The sequence below is a fragment of the Hemitrygon akajei genome, chromosome 19 (genome assembly GCF_048418815.1).
Source record: "Hemitrygon akajei chromosome 19, sHemAka1.3, whole genome shotgun sequence".
NCBI classification, from domain to species: Eukaryota; Metazoa; Chordata; class Chondrichthyes; order Myliobatiformes; family Dasyatidae; genus Hemitrygon; species Hemitrygon akajei.
Window position 1 is genome coordinate 28455707 of NC_133142.1, and position 15960 is coordinate 28471666.

At 39.5% G+C, this 15960-nt stretch overlaps 1 protein-coding gene across 1 annotated transcript in view; it reads right to left on the reverse strand.

The window, feature by feature from the left end:
- LOC140741846 (cadherin-related family member 3-like) overlaps positions 1-15960 on the reverse strand; it is a 77935-nt gene that overhangs the window by 27366 nt on the left and 34609 nt on the right. The window contains exons 8-12 of the mRNA XM_073072308.1: positions 15401-15578; positions 9857-10019; positions 8254-8359; positions 3372-3470; positions 424-656 (exon numbers count right to left, since the gene is read on the reverse strand). Of these exons, the coding sequence (XP_072928409.1) occupies positions 424-656; positions 3372-3470; positions 8254-8359; positions 9857-10019; positions 15401-15578 (779 nt within the window). The remainder of the gene's footprint in view (positions 1-423; positions 657-3371; positions 3471-8253; positions 8360-9856; positions 10020-15400; positions 15579-15960) is intronic.

Below are 15960 nucleotides of genomic sequence, written 5' to 3' on the forward strand. Positions count from 1 at the left end.
ACCCACACTGATGCTAATTCTATACTACGCCCTGCCAAGCTAAGATCCATTCTAATCACTGTGCTAATGAGATCTGTAATTAATAGCATTACCCCACCTCTTTTTCCTTCTTGCCTATCTTTCTAAATGTGGAATGCATTGAAATATTTAGTTCCCAGTTTTGGAGGATCTGTAAAGACCGACAATTGATTTATCCTTGGAGAGTTCAAGGACAGTTCCTTCCACATGACTTTTCTAACATCATTTTCAGAAGTTTAGTCTTGCATTTTAAGTACCTCACAGCCAAAGTCTACACATAAAGATAATGTGTAACATTTTAAAAAATACATGTACATAAAAGTAGATAAATGCTATTTATAGTTTTTATCTATTATACCTTTTATTCTTTCGAAAGAGTTGCCCATACCAAACACATATTCCTACCTGGGTGACTGCAGTTTTAGGTTGATTAGGATCACTATCCACAGCTTCGACAGTGAGAGTATACTCTTTGACAGATTCATAATCTAACTGTGTTATCAGCTCCAGAATTCCTTCTTTTGGATCGATCCAGAACCGTGTCATTACTTCCACGTCTCCAGAAATGATTTTGTAGGTCACGGAATTCAGTGGAAAATCATTATCTGTTGCAACAACTCTCCCAATCTTCTGTTTTGCTGTTCAGAATACACAATTTAAAAACAAACTCATTTGTGAGACGTGCACCAGAATCTAGAATGAGCAAGGAGTTGGAGTCAGTTTACAAGCTGAGATGAAACTTCAGCTGCAGAGGATGAAGATGTGGCAGATATGGTGGCCTATTTCATAACTTTTATTTGACGTATACAAGAGAAGGATCTGGAATGATTAATGTAAGTACCCGCAAAATATAATGCTACAGTAGATGAAGAGCACAGCCCCAGTATGTGTCGGGCCTCAGGCCAATATTGGAGACCATTTAATTCTCTATGAACTGACACCCCATCCATCACTTACCTTATTTCTGAAAGCACTGAAATTCTACATTCTATTCTCATGTAGAGCTTTTGTGATCCTGTGGACAACTCACAGAAAATTGGACTCAGTTCAAGGGGAGGGGCCCCCTCTGTCCTTTCTCAGCACCCATTGTCACGGATCTGTCTATGTGCTCCTCTAAGCTAACATTTTACACCTGCTCACTGCATTTTCACAAGACCTTAAGACAGAGGAGCAGAATTAGGCCATTTGGCCCATCAAGTCTGCTCCACTATTCAGTCATGGCTGATCCTTTTTACCCATCCTCAGCCCCACTCCCCAGCCTTCTCCCCATAACCTTTGATGCCATGTGCAATCAAGAACTTATCCATCTCTGCCTCAAATACACCCAAGGACCTGACCTCTACAGTTGCATGTGACAACGAATTCCACAAATTCACCACTCTGGCTAACAAAATTTCTCTGTGTTTCTGTTTTAAATGGACACCCCTCTATCCTGAAGTTCTGCCCTCTTGTCCTAGACTCCCCCAGCCATGGGAAACATCCTTTACACATCTACTCTGTCTAGGCCTTTTAACATTCAAAAGGTTTCAATGAGATCCCCCCTCATCATCCTAAATTCCAGCAAGTCCAGACCCAGAGCCATCAAACATTCCTTGAATGATAACTGTTTCATTCCCAGAATCATCCTTGTGAACCTCTTCTGGACCCTTTCCAATGCCAGCACATCTTTTCTTTGATGAGGAGCCCAAAATTGTTCACAATACTCAAGGTTTGGCCTCACCAGTGTCTTATAAAGCCTCAGCATCACATCCCTGCTCTTGTATTCTAGAACTCTTGAAATGAATGCTGACATGGCATTTATCTTCCTCACCACTGACTCAACCTGCAAGTTAACCTTTAGGGTTTTCTGCACAAGGACTCCCAAGCACCTTTGCATCTCAGTTTTTTGGATTTTCTCCCTGTTTAAAAAATAGTTCACACATTTTTTTCTACTACCAAAGTGCATGACCATGCATTTTCCAACATGGTATTTCATTTGCCACTTCCTTGCCCATTCTCCTAATCTGTCTAAGTTTTCTGCAACCTGCCTGTTTCCTCAACACTACCTTCCCTCCACTAATCTTTGTATCATTGCAAACTTGGCAACAAAGCCATCTATTCAATCATCTAAATCATTGATACACACCATAAAAAGATGTGGTCTCAACATCGACCCCTGCAGAACACCACTAGTCACTGGCAGACAACCAGAAAAGGATCCTTTTATTCCCACTCACTGCATCCTACCAATCAGTCAATGCTCTAACAATTTTAGTAACTTTCCTGTAGTACCATGGGCTCTTAACTTGGTAAGTAGCCTCAAGTGTGGCACCTGGTCAAAGGCCTTCTGAAAGTCCAGATATACAGCATCTACTGCATCACCTTTAGCTATCCTACTTGGATTCCAACAGGTTCATCAGACAAAATCTTCCTCGAGGAAACCATGCTGAATTTGTCCTTTTTTGTCCTGTGTCACCAGGTATTCCATAACATCAGACTTAACAATTGACTCCAAAATCTTTCCAACCACTGAGATCAGGCTAACTTGTGTATAATTTCCTTTCTGCTGCCTTCCTCTTTTCTTAAAGAGTGGAGTGACATTTGAAACTTTCCAGTCCTCTGCAACCATACCACAGTCCAATGATTTTTGAAAGATCACTGCAAATGCCTCCACAATCTCTAATGCTACCTCTTTCAGAACCCCACAGTACCATTCCTTTGGTCCTGGTGACTTGTGTATCTTTAGATATTTCAGCTTTTTTGAGCAGCTGCTCTCTTGTAACAGTAACTGCACTCAATTCTCTTCCCGCACACACTACAACATCAGGCACACTGCTAGATGCATTCCATGGACCATCTGTGAAGCATGAGTTAATGCCCTGCCAAAGAAACTGAATTTCTTAACTTAAATAATTTTTCCAGAGAGAATTGTTGATCGACATCAAATTAATAAGCTTTCACATAGAAAATTGATACTTACATTCTTAATTTCTCTGTGAATTAAAATACAGTTAATCTGTAGGCCCATCAAGTTCTTACAAATGGCAGCCCTGGACATTAACATCTAAACCATGAGCTGTCAATGCCCTGAAATCACTGTTGATATTGTGTGTGTGTGTGTGTGTGTGTGTGTGTGTGTGTGTGTGTGTGTGTGTGTGTGTGTGTGTGTGTGTGTGTGTGTGTGTGTGTGTGTGTGTGTGTGTGTGTGTGTGTGTGTGTGTGTGTGTGTGTGTGTGTGTGTGTGAGAGAGAGAGAGAGAGAGAGAGAGAGTGCACACACTATATATTTATCTTAGCAGTGAAGATTTTATTGCATATACACACATTGTTTGAAAATCATTAAATCTTCCATGGTGGGAAATGAGAATAACTCACTTGCTTCTGTTTCCAAAACATCAAAGCGATACGGATTCTTCTCAAATACTGGACTGAAGTCATTTATGGGTGTAACTTCTACAATCACTGTGGCAGTTGCTGGAGAAAACAATTACTGGAAGTTATTCCTTTCCAAATGTCATTTTCTGGCCTCACATCTAACAAGAAGAAATGTACAATTTGACAATGATATTATTCCATTTCACACATGTCACATAGTAGCTAAGCTGAGAAATCATTTCAGTTTGAAGCTTCACAGGTAAGCATTCTGAATCAATGCTTACAATCGTTGTTATCTACTCTAGTTAATTAGATGCTTGGCACCCACCACTGTGTAAAAACTTCCCCTGCATACTTACTTTGAAGTTACCCCCCTCACCTTAAGTGTGTCTCAGCTGGTATGAGACATTATTAAATCCACTTTCTGAACATCACCTTTTGTTCAGTCTATAAAATGAAACTGTAAATACCAATGACAAAAATGACATAAACTTTGACAAACTTCTATAGATGGAGAGTGTGTTGATGACTGCATCACAGCCTGGCATGGAAACACCAATGCCCTTGAATGGAAAATCCTACAGAAAGTAGTGGACACAGCCCAGTCCATCACAGGTAAAGTCCTCCCCACCAATGGACAACATCCATATGGAGCATCATCACAGGAAAGCAGTATCCGTCATCAGGGACTCCAGCCACCCAAGACATGTTCTCTTCTCACTGCTGCCATCAGGAAGAAGGTACAGGAGCCTCAGGATTCACATCACTAGGTTCAGGAACGGTCATTAACCCTCAACCATCTGGCTCTTGAACCAAAGTGGAAAACTTCACTCAACTTCACTTCATCCTTGAAACGTTACCACAACCTATGGACTCACTTTCAAAGACTCTTTACTTCATGTTCTTGATATTTATCTCTTTTTTATTTATTATTATTATTTCCTTCTATTTTTATATGTAGTTTGTGTCTTTTGCACACTGGTTAAACGCCCAAGTTGGTGCAGACTTACATTGATTCTATTATGGTTATCATTCTATTGTGTATTTATTGAGTATGCCCACAAGAAAATGAATCTCAGGGTTGTATATAGTGACATATACGTACTTCAATAATAAATTTACTTTGAATTTTGAATTGAAATGAATCACCACCCTAAATCTGTATTGAAACCTGGAGTAATCAATATTTTAACGATTTTCTAAGATGAATTATTCTGTGAGGAGGATCAAGGGGAACACTTTATTTTTCAAGTTCCTTCTTTACATTTTAAGATGCATCCTTTCTAACACATTAGAAGTTTCTATCTTGGTTCGCAAGACCCTGCAGCAGATAGTGAAGACAGCTGAGAAGATCATCCGGGTCTCTCTTCCCGCCATTATGAACAGTTACACTACACGCTGCATCTGCAAAGCAAACAGCATTATGAAGGACCCCACGCGCCCCTCGTACAAACTCTTCTCCCTCCTGCCATCTGGGAAAAGGCACCGAAGCATTTGGGCTCTCACGACCAGACTATGTAACAGTTTCTTCCCCCGAGCTATCAGACTCCTCAATACCCAGAGCCTGGACTGACACCTTACTGCCCTATTGTCTTGTTTATTATTTATTGTAACGCCTGCACTGTTTTGTGCACTTTATGCAGTCCTGGGTAGGTCTGTAGTCTAGTGTAGTTTTTTTTTCTGTGTTGTTTTTTACGTAGTTCAGTCTAGTTTTTGTACTGTGTCATGTAACACCATGGTCCTGTAAAAAAGTTGTCTCATTTATACTATGTACTGTACCAGCAGTTATGGTCGAAATGACAATAGAAAGTGACTTGACTTGAATATCAAATAATACTATAAAGAGCAGTAAGCGATAAAAAAAACTAAATCAAATCAAAATTTGGTGTGACGACCTTTTGCCTTTAAAACTGAACCAATTCTCTTAGGTACACTGTGGTGCAGTTTTATAAGAAATCTGGCTGGTAGGCTGTTTGCTCCAAGCGTCTTGGAGAACTTGCCACAGTTCTTCTGCAGACTTTGGCTGCCTGACTTGATTCCATCTCTCCAGATACTCCCAGACTGCCTCCCTGATGTTGAGATCAGGGCTCTGTGGAGGCCATACCGTCTGAAACTGTATGAAAAAATCCAGGGTGTCTGAGATCTTTGCACAGTACTGTGTCTGGGAAAAAAACACCCGGAGGCTGCTAAAAAAAAATAACTAAACTAATAGTTCTGGAGGCCAGGATTTTACCAGCATTGGTATCAAAAAGCATGCCCATCAAGTTTCAGTGAGTTGATGGAGTTTGGCTTTTTTGTTTGAGACTTAGTTCAAATGAATCTGTGTTATCCGAGAACTGATGCCAAGGGTCAGAAGAGCCAACTGGACTGAAGAAAACTGACAGACAGCAAAACTCTACTAAGTAAAAGGAGCTCCCATTTGGATATATTTAAAAGGCTTTACTGAGTGCAAAGAACTGGGTGTGCCTGTAGATTAAGTTAGAATCGTAGAATAGCTGCAGTGAAGAAGGAATCCACACATTATGAAAGAAATCTTGTTATTTTAAACGTCCATGTATCTTCAAAATAATCATGTTGAGGATATTAGACTTCACGTATGAAAAGTTTTCCTTTCAAGGTCAAAGTCATGGTTCATCAGTGACTATGGCTTAGAAATTCTGTTTTTTAACAGCTTAGAAATCTGTTTTTCGAACAGCAAGAATAACAGCTAAAAGGTTGAAGTTCACATCACTTTCTAATTGTATGTTGAATGCCTCAGCAATGACCGTAATAGCGCACCCTGTGGGGAAGAACAAATCACTGACAGCAGCTTCTGAGTTTTCACTTTGAACGTATTTCAGCTTGCATGATGATGCTGTCAGCGTTCCTCTAATATAATGGTGAGCACTAATTGTCACCACAAAGACCAGACCTTGATACAATAAACACAGCCGTGTACATCATTCTATTTGTTAAACGGCAAGCAGTGTGTTAAATAAAAGCTGCACAAAAATAGCAGTCGGGTGAGCATGCTGTGAGCAAGTCATAATGGTGTGGTAGAAAGAAATACTTGCTGCTCCTTGTGATGGGCTAATGGAGGTTTGGCAAACAGTGGTGAAAAACAACGCTCAGGAGGCTAACCACATGTTAATGGTGTAGGGACAACGTAAAGTGGATATGTGTGGGAGGGAACACAAGAAATGATAGCTTATAATTACTGGAATGAAGTTGAAGGTTGAACAATTTGAAATCCATAATTCCATAGCAGTGAGAGTGCAGAGGTAAAGCTGAAAGAAAAATTAGTGCAACACCGTTTGATAATACTTTTATAAATAGAAGTATAAGGGAATAACAAATTAGGAGAATTTATAACATGAAAAAGGCTTCAGGGCCCTGGGCAGCTTGGACTACTTAATACATAAAGGATATTAAGTCCAGATCTTCCATCTTGGAAAAACTCCAGAAAGCACAAAGTGTTTGTATATTTGCAACGATAGCCAGAGGAAATTTGTTAACAATTAAGAAGAACATAGTGGATAATTCACTTAAATAAAGCATGTGGAGGGATCCCTTCCCACTGCTTGGGCACTTTAGGCGGGATAAGGTTACGAGTGACGGCCAGAATGATGATTGAGACAGTGATCTGCTTGCTGTGTGATCTCCTAGTCTGCCAGGACCAGCATGATGCACAGAAGAGGAACACATGCACATATTTATCATTATTTTTGTTCCTTTACCTGTGAGCAAACAAATCTCAAGGTTGTATAACTTATACATTCTTTGATAATAAATGAATCTCGAATCTTGAGCAGCTGAGCCTGACTTCACTTCAACCGTTCCTTTGGGAAACGGTTACAAAGAATTGTCAAATTGAAGATGTCACCAGAAGAGAGAAAACTTTAGGAGATATTTTCTGATACAGATCATGACAAAGTGTGACTGACAACAGGAAAAATACATTTTCTATTAGTGTTTACGGACTTGTTTTAGAAGAAACTGGATATTTGAAACAGAATTCAACAGAAGTCTATGGTGAGCATATGGGCTAGTGAGATTAGTTGAAGATAACTCTAGCAAAGACATGACAGATTAAAATAGGTTTCCGCAAGGCTGTAAATATTCGCCATTCCAAGATGTTATGCCAATAGTTGAAGAAGTATTAACTGCCAACTCCTAAGTCTACTGTTGAATGTAAGAAATTTAAACAAGGGTGCACAAACACAGGAACTAGCTAAGAGTGCTCTGAGAATGGCACATTCCCTACCGTAGTTGAAGCTGTATGTATTCGGTGAGACAATACATGCATAAGAGATACAGCACTAGAGCTTCTGCATGCCTTTTCTGGGGGTATTTCTTGAACTAGGTTGATTAACAACTCTGACAAAGCTGCAACAATAAACCCCTCCCATGATCTTCATACCTCATTAGTCTTAAAGGTTCCTACAAGAATACCAAACAAATATATCCTGCTGGAAGGCAAATTGGAACTGAAAGCTGGGGTTGTGATCACTACTCAAGGTGATTATCAGAAATGGACAAAGAGTCTAGAAGCTGTTTCAGATGTGGCCAGAGTCAGATACTTTATTTTAGCTTTTCAATGTGGGAAACAGTGCATTTCTAGTTCTTAATATACTCATGGTCATCATACTGAAGGTTCAGGAAACCGTTTAGTATTTAGAAAACAGAAGATCGATGGCCATGTTTCTAACCTAAACTTTTAAATTGGCATTAAATTAATAAAAAAGTGGAATTCACAAGATGTGGAAATTGCTCTTTACATTTTCTTCAGACATGTCATATTTATTACTTCAGGAAACATTATCCTCTGATAAAAATTTCCCGTTGGTATGATGACTAGCTGACTCACAATGTCAAACATATGTGAAGAAATTACTTCACTCACCAGTGTGAGTGGAGATAGTTGAATCGGACACAGCTATCATCATTGTGTATGTAAAACCGACAGCAGCAACAGCTACATCTTCGTAATCCAGGTCTTTAGCTCCTACCTAAAAACCAAAAATACCATCTCAGAAATAGTTTAAAGTGTAATTGTGACAAGCAAAAGTGGCTGTGTGTGTATGTGTATGTAACTACCACACAAACAACAAAAGCAAAAACATCAGAATAAAAACTGAAAGATGGTATAGCACTTCAAGGGTTTCCAATTCTTTCAATAAGAAAGGGAACTCCAAATTTAAAAAGCCCAAAACTGAAATGTTGACGTCAGCCTGGACTGTGGCCTCCTAACAGTCAAATGCTAATTCCAGAGGACATACAGTACATACCTAACTAGCAGAGATACCCATTTTGCATTGGTGTTGTTGTTCTGTTTCTCCAAAGCGATGCATAGAAGACCCTAATAAAGTCTGGGATAAACCCAATGCAAAAGTCTCTTTTCCTTACAAAGAATGCAGGATTAGATTTTAGATAAGTTGCATTTATTCAGTGGGTGTGGAAGGAAAATCTTGGTTAGTCTCTGTAAGTAGTGGAGTCAGAATCAGGTTTATTATCACTGGCCTGTGACGTGGAATTTGTTAACTTAGCAGCAGCAGTTTAATGCAATACATAATCTAGCAGAGAAAAATAATAATAATAAATCAAATAAAAATAATAATATATTTAAAAAGTGAGTTAATGTCAAAGATTCAATGTCCATTTAGAAATTGGATGACAGAGGGGAAGAAGCTGTTCCTGAATCGCTGAGTGTGTGCCTTCAGGCTTCTGTATCTCCTACCTGATGGAAACAGTGAGAAAAGGGCATGTCCTGGTACAGTAGATTAATGGCTAAATTACTGGATCATCAACCAAATTTCTGCAGCATTGATCCGGGAAAGTGAGTTTAAATCTCACCAGGGCAATTAGGAAATTTAAATTCAAGTAATTAAATAAATTTAGTTAAAACTAGTCTTGGTAGCAATAACCATAGAACTGCAGGATTTTGTTAAAAATCCACCAGGTCCTGCAGCATCAATGTATTTCATGACAGGAAATCTGAGATGTCTGTTTAAGAATAAAAGGATTTTTTTTTAGTTTGGCATGCAACATCAAAACCCATTATTTAGTCTGTTGGAAAACCTGCTGTGTGATATTTATAGAGTGTAATGGCATAACTAAAGCAACTTCTCTCCAATGAGAAAGTGTTTTTATTAAATGTGATGATTTATGTATCTGTTAGAGAAAAGATATACATGTGCGGGGCATGAAAATTAATGACAATAAAGCTACAAAAACACAAGGTAATATTTCTATTAGAATCATATTAAACTTAATCAGACTCTGACGGACACAAGGGATATGGATGAGTTGCACACTCAGTTATTTGACTATGATATGAAATGCATATTCAGTGCTTTTAATTTTCTGCATGGTCATCAGCAAAGATTTGGCATTCCTTAGTTAGCACTCTTTATACAGTGAAAGATAATGAATTTAATAAAATCACCTACTCCACTATAAAAATGCAATAAATTTTTGTTAGCGTAAATTGATTAAATAAGGCCTACCTGTATAACATGATCTGCACCAGATTTTTGGACAAAGGTACTTCCAGGGCCAAGGGACCCACTTATGGGAAGATACGATAAGGTGTCGCTTGGAACATCTGAGTCCGTACAGATTAAAGTTGCTACCACTGTTCCTTGAAGGACTACCTCAGGATATGAAATTCTGAAAAGAAATAGATATCAGGGAAATTTTGAATCAGGATTCAGCTTGTGTGACACAACAACCCAAAAATATTTCAGATTCTGATGGGACCCTTCTTCTTTATTTGTATATATTAATGATAGAGGAATGAGTGTAGGAGATATAATTGGTATGTTTGCAGATGATCCAACATACACAAAGTGCACTGGAATTAACAACAATAAAACATGTGCTGGTGATAGTGAGTAGTCTTTGGTTGCAGAACAACATTGATCCTGCAGAGAAATAGCAGATGGAATTTAACTTTGATGTAAGGTGATACAATTTGGGATGATAAATAAGGCTAAAATACCAAATATGTTCAGGGAACAAGGGGAAGTAGTATACATGTCCAAGGTTTAGTGAAGGCAGCAGCACAGGCAGATGAGATGATTAAGAAGGCATATGGAATACTTGCCCTCATTACCAAAGCACCAAATATAAAAGCAGGGCAGTTATGCTTTAGCAATATAAAACATTTTCTGGGCCACAGCTGGATTATTGTGTGCAATTCTGGTCACACTATGGGGAAGATGTGATTACACTGGATGCAGAGGAGATTCTAGGCTTAAGATAAAGGATAGGAGATTCCTTGGAATTCTGTGGGAGAATTTTTTCCTAATCAAAGGCATTGAAATCTGGAACACAAAGCATAAAGTGTGGCAAAGGCAGAGACTCAGAAAGCATTGCTGCAAGCACTTTAGATCACCATGTCTGTGCTGGTGACAAGTTCCTTAAATTGGAGCGATTAAATAAATTTAGTTAAAAGTAGTCTTGGCAATAATGCCCATGAAACGGCGAGATTTTGATTCATGCTGGTCCTGCAGCATGGAATGTCATTCATGATAGGAAATCTGTAATGTCTGTTTAAGAATTAAAGGATTTTTTTTTTAGTTTGGCATGTAATATCAAAGCCCATTACTTAGTCTGTTGGAAAACCTGCTGTGTGATATTTATAGAGTGTGATGGCATAACTTAAGCAACTTCTCTCCAATGAGAAAGTGTTTTTATTAACCGTGATGATTTACGTACCTGTTAGAAAGAGAGAAAAATATACATGTGCGGGGCATGAAAATTAATGACAATAAAGCTACAGAGACACAGGGTAATGAGCTTCTGGAACATCTGGGCAAAGAAAGCTAAGGCTGAGCACTAAAAAATTGGATTATTGTAGGTAGGTGCTGATGGCCAGCACAGTCATGGCGATCTAAAGTGCTTGGAGCCATACTTCCTGAATCTATGAGAAGTTTAAACCCAATGGTACTTTGTGTGATGGGTCATGGCAAAATGTTGGAAGATGCAATGGACCAGTGATATCAATAAACTCCAAGAATGGATTGTTTTTGTTATTATGGTCATAGAATTTCTGATCTTCTGATTTACTGAACACTGATCCTTAGGCACTGGTATCCAAGGCATCACGTAATGAACCAGATTCAACTTCATACCACTGTTATGAATGTAACACAACTCTGAGGGGCCGAAGGGTACAAAGTCGCCCCCTCCTTTTTGAGAATTACAAGATCGCTATTAATTCGGGTCTGGGACCCAGGAAATGAGAGAGAGACACGCAGAATACACAGGGTTTGGAATGTGTCCTGGCCTCAGCAAAACGGAACCATTGATAGCGGCTATTGTCTCTTGGAGACGGAATTGTGTATTGAGTACTGTACTATTCATTGAAACCCCTCAGGGGACAATCAGAGTGGGCTGGTTGAGGGATTGCATCATCCCAACCTGATTGACATCTGAGACCCCGTGAGTAAGGATAAAAGAGGGTCTGGGGAACAACCCCTTTAGACGCACCAGGAGAAACACTAGAAATCCCGTGACAGCGTTTAATAGCAAAGCCGGTGGGGACTCGTGTGCGTCCTCCCTGGCCAGGATGGCGGGCTCACCACGGAAGAACGGTTTAGCTAAAGGAGAGGCCACAAGTGAACGGCCACACCAACGGGACTCCTGACGGATCGAAATCGTAAAAGAAAAGCCGGCAAGTTTTTTCTCCCAAAATCTCTCTCTCTCTCCAACCATTGCAAACCCAGCGGTCCCCAAAGGCTGCAGCCTACATGAACTGAGTGAACTTTATATTTCCATCGGACAATACATTATCCCCTAGACAACGATAGAGCTTATTTCTTATTGATTATTATTATACCCGCACTTTTAGATTTAGTATTGACAACGTATATTCTCTGTATATTTGCATTGATATTATTTTTGTGTATTTTTAATAATAAATACTGTTAAAAATAGTATCATCAGACTTCAACGGACCTCTCTATCTTTGCTGGTAAGTGACCCAGTTACCGGGTTCGTAACACCACACTGATGCAATATTTCTCTTTTTCTGCTTTCCAATTTTGGGGGCAGGTGGCCTTCCTGTATCAATTCAGAAGCCGATACCAAGAACAGTGGACTTAAATCATGTCTGGGCTAGACAGTCTGGGAGGCTCTCTGCTCCACACAGGAATCTTGGAAAAGAAGGAATCTGATAGGAGAGGAGAGTGGACCACAGGAGAAAGGGAAGGAAGGAAGGAGGGAAGGAGGAAGGGATCCAGGGGGAGTGATAGGCAGGTGAGAAGAAGTAAAAGGACAGAGTGGGCAACAGAGAAGAGGGGTGCAATTAACAGTTTGCCATGATGGGAACTCACAATCTCAAGGTTGTTAAATGTGTATCATTATTACTTTCATGTTCCAACTCTCCTGACTACTCAACAGTCTTTACCTTGCCTTCATAATCTTGATACTTAACTATACCTAGATTATGCTGCACAATAGAGGAAAAGTACCTGGGTTCTGATGAAGGAGCATAGGCCTAAAATGTTAACCCTGTTTCCCTCACCCCAGGTGCTATCATGCTTGTTTTATATTTCAGATTTATATTATCTGCATTTTGTTGCCATTCAAGAAAACACCTACGTAGATATTGTAAGTAACCCATTGCTTCACCCTGTGACAGAAGTCCACTCTGCCTGCCTGTGCTGCTGAGAACCACTGGAATTCATATTGGTCCCACCACCACTCCCATTGTTTTCACACCTTGCACCTCCACTGATATGCTGCATCAGAGAGAGGGTATCTAAGAACAAAACAGCACACTCATTATCCGCTCATTCTGCAGCGTCCACCATTATCAAAAGCCTTAAATGTACAAATCCGTTATCCACTAAACCGATCACAAGCTGCCTAAATGATAAATGAGTGTTGAAAGTACATTGCCTCATAATACCCAGAGACGAGGCCATTTTGACATGTCACATAATCTGATGAACATATGAATATAGTGTAGAAAACAGGAGAAGCAGAACAGGCCACCAAGCCCTTGACGATTAAAGCTGATCCATATCAATCCCACTCTTCCAGCTCAGCCTTTACTTTCCCAAATCCCTGGATTCCCATAGCATCCCAAAATCTGTCAATCTATTGATAAAGGTGTAAAGGTCTCCATAACTGATGATCTTATGCCTCCGTGCCTTATATGACACAGAAGCTAGTCCGGAGAGAGCTAAGTATATTATTGCATAATTTATAAGCTGGAAACAATGGAGGTTGGGGTCTTAGTCCAAAAAAATTTACAGTAAAGGAAAAAAGATCTTTATATTGAATAGAAAATTCAGTATATCAAAGAAAAAAAATCAGAACCAGGTTTACTATCACCGGCATGTGTCGTGAAATTTGTTAACTTAGCAGCAGCAGTTCAATGCAACACGTAATATAGAAGAGAGAAAAATTAATAATAATCAATCAATCAATTACAGTATAATCTATTTTCAATAGATTAAAAATCTAGCAAAAAAACAGAAATAGTATATATTTAAAAAGTGAGGTGGTGTCAAAGATTCAATGTCCATTTAGGAATTGGATGGCAGAGGGGAAGAAGCTGTCACTGAATTGCTGAGTGTATGCCTTCAGGCTTCTGTACCTCCTACCTGATGGTAACAGTGAGAAAAGGGCATGTCCTGGGTGCTGGAGGTCCTTAATAATGGACGCTGCCTTTCTGTGACACCGCTCCTTGAAGATGTCCTGGATACTTTGTAGGCTAGTACCCAAGATGGAACCAACTAAATTTACAGCTCTCTGCAGCTTCTTATGGTCCTGTACAATAGTCCCCCACCCCCCCCCCCCCCCATACCAGACAGTGATGCAGACTGTCAGAGTGCTCTCCACAGTACATGTGTAGAAGTTTTTAAGTGTATATGTTGACATGCCAAATCTCTTCAAACTCCTAATGAAGTATATTCGCTGTCTTGCCTTCTTTATAACTGCATCGATATGTTGGGACCAGGTTGGGGCCTCAAAGATCTTGACACTTAGGAACTTGAAGCTGCTCACTCTCACCACTTCTGATCCCTCAATGAGGATTGTTATGTGTTCCTTCAGCTTACCCGTCCTGAAGTCCACAATCAGCTCTTTCATCTTACTGACACTGAGTGCAAGGTTGCTGCTGCAGCACCACTCCACTGGTTAGCATATCTTACTCCTATACGCCCTTTCATCTCCATCTGAGATTCTACCAGCAATGGTTCTTTCATCAGCAAATTTATAGATGGTATTTGAGCTATGCCTAGCCACACAGCCATGGGTATAGAGAGAATAGAGCAGTGGGCTAAGCACACACCCCTGAGGTGCGCCAGTGTTGATTGTCAGCGAGGAGGAGATATTATCACCAATCCACACAAATTGTGGTCTCCCGGTTAGGAAGTCAAGGATCCAACTGCAGAGGGAGGTACAGAGGCTCAGATTCTGTAACTTCTCTATCAGGATTGTGGGAATGATGGTGTCGAATGCTGACCTGTAGTCGGTGAACAGCATCCTGACATAGGTATTTGTGTTGTCCAGGTGGTCAAAAGCCGTGTGAAGAGCCATTGAGATTGCATCTGCCATTGACCTACTGTGGCCATAGGCAAATTGCAATGGATCTAGGTCCTTACTGAGGCAGGAGTTCAGTCTAGTCATAACCAACCTCTCAAAACATTTCATTACTGTAGATGTGAGTGCTACCGGGTGATAGTCATTAAGACAGCTCACATTATTCTTCTTAAGCACTGGTATAATTGTTGCCTTTTTGAAGCAAATGGGAATTTGGTAGAATTTAAACTCATCTCTCTTTTTGATGTCATAAGATTTCCAAAGAAGAATAATTTAAGACCAGTCATGAAACTAAAATAAATGCCACAGTATGAGGAAAAGGGAAAAATATATATTCCCCTTATAATATGAAGATAATAAACTTCCAAATTTAATACCTTATGAAAAGGCATAAATGTGAACCTTGTAGTCTTACTTAGCTAAAATCTACATTTTAAGGTTTATTGCTCATTTGCAATAATATGCTGCATTGATGATTTGTATAAACCACTTACCTATAAACAGATGGGTTGCAAGAAGGAGCATTGTCATTAACTGAAATAATGTTCGTTCTGACTGGAATAGTTGCACACTTCAGATCTTCATCACATGCTTTAGCAGAGAACGTCTGGACTGCCTGAAATCCATTTTGGTCCCTGTCCATTTGAGAAAAAACAACCACCTTTCCTGTGTCTGAAAGATGAACAAAGTTGAGTCTATATTCTTTCTGACAGGTATGACAGATGTGATGATAGACACATTAGATATTGCTAGCCTGACAATGTGTAGACTAATTTGCTGTTAAATAAAAACTGTGCATTGCTAAGGGAGCATTCTCATCATTGACATTCAGGAAACTGTGGCTTGGTGCACTTAAATTGTCGTTATCCTAAGTGCCAGTGAATGTAGTATCATTACATATTTTTTTATTTGGTGATTCTTTAAAGTCTGCAATCCCTTTAAATAAAGTTACATTGGATAAACATTTCCCTAGGGTCATTGTTAATTTGACACATTAGCTTTTATAAAAATACCGCAAGATAATGAATGAGAGCTATCGTGAGGGTTATTTTTG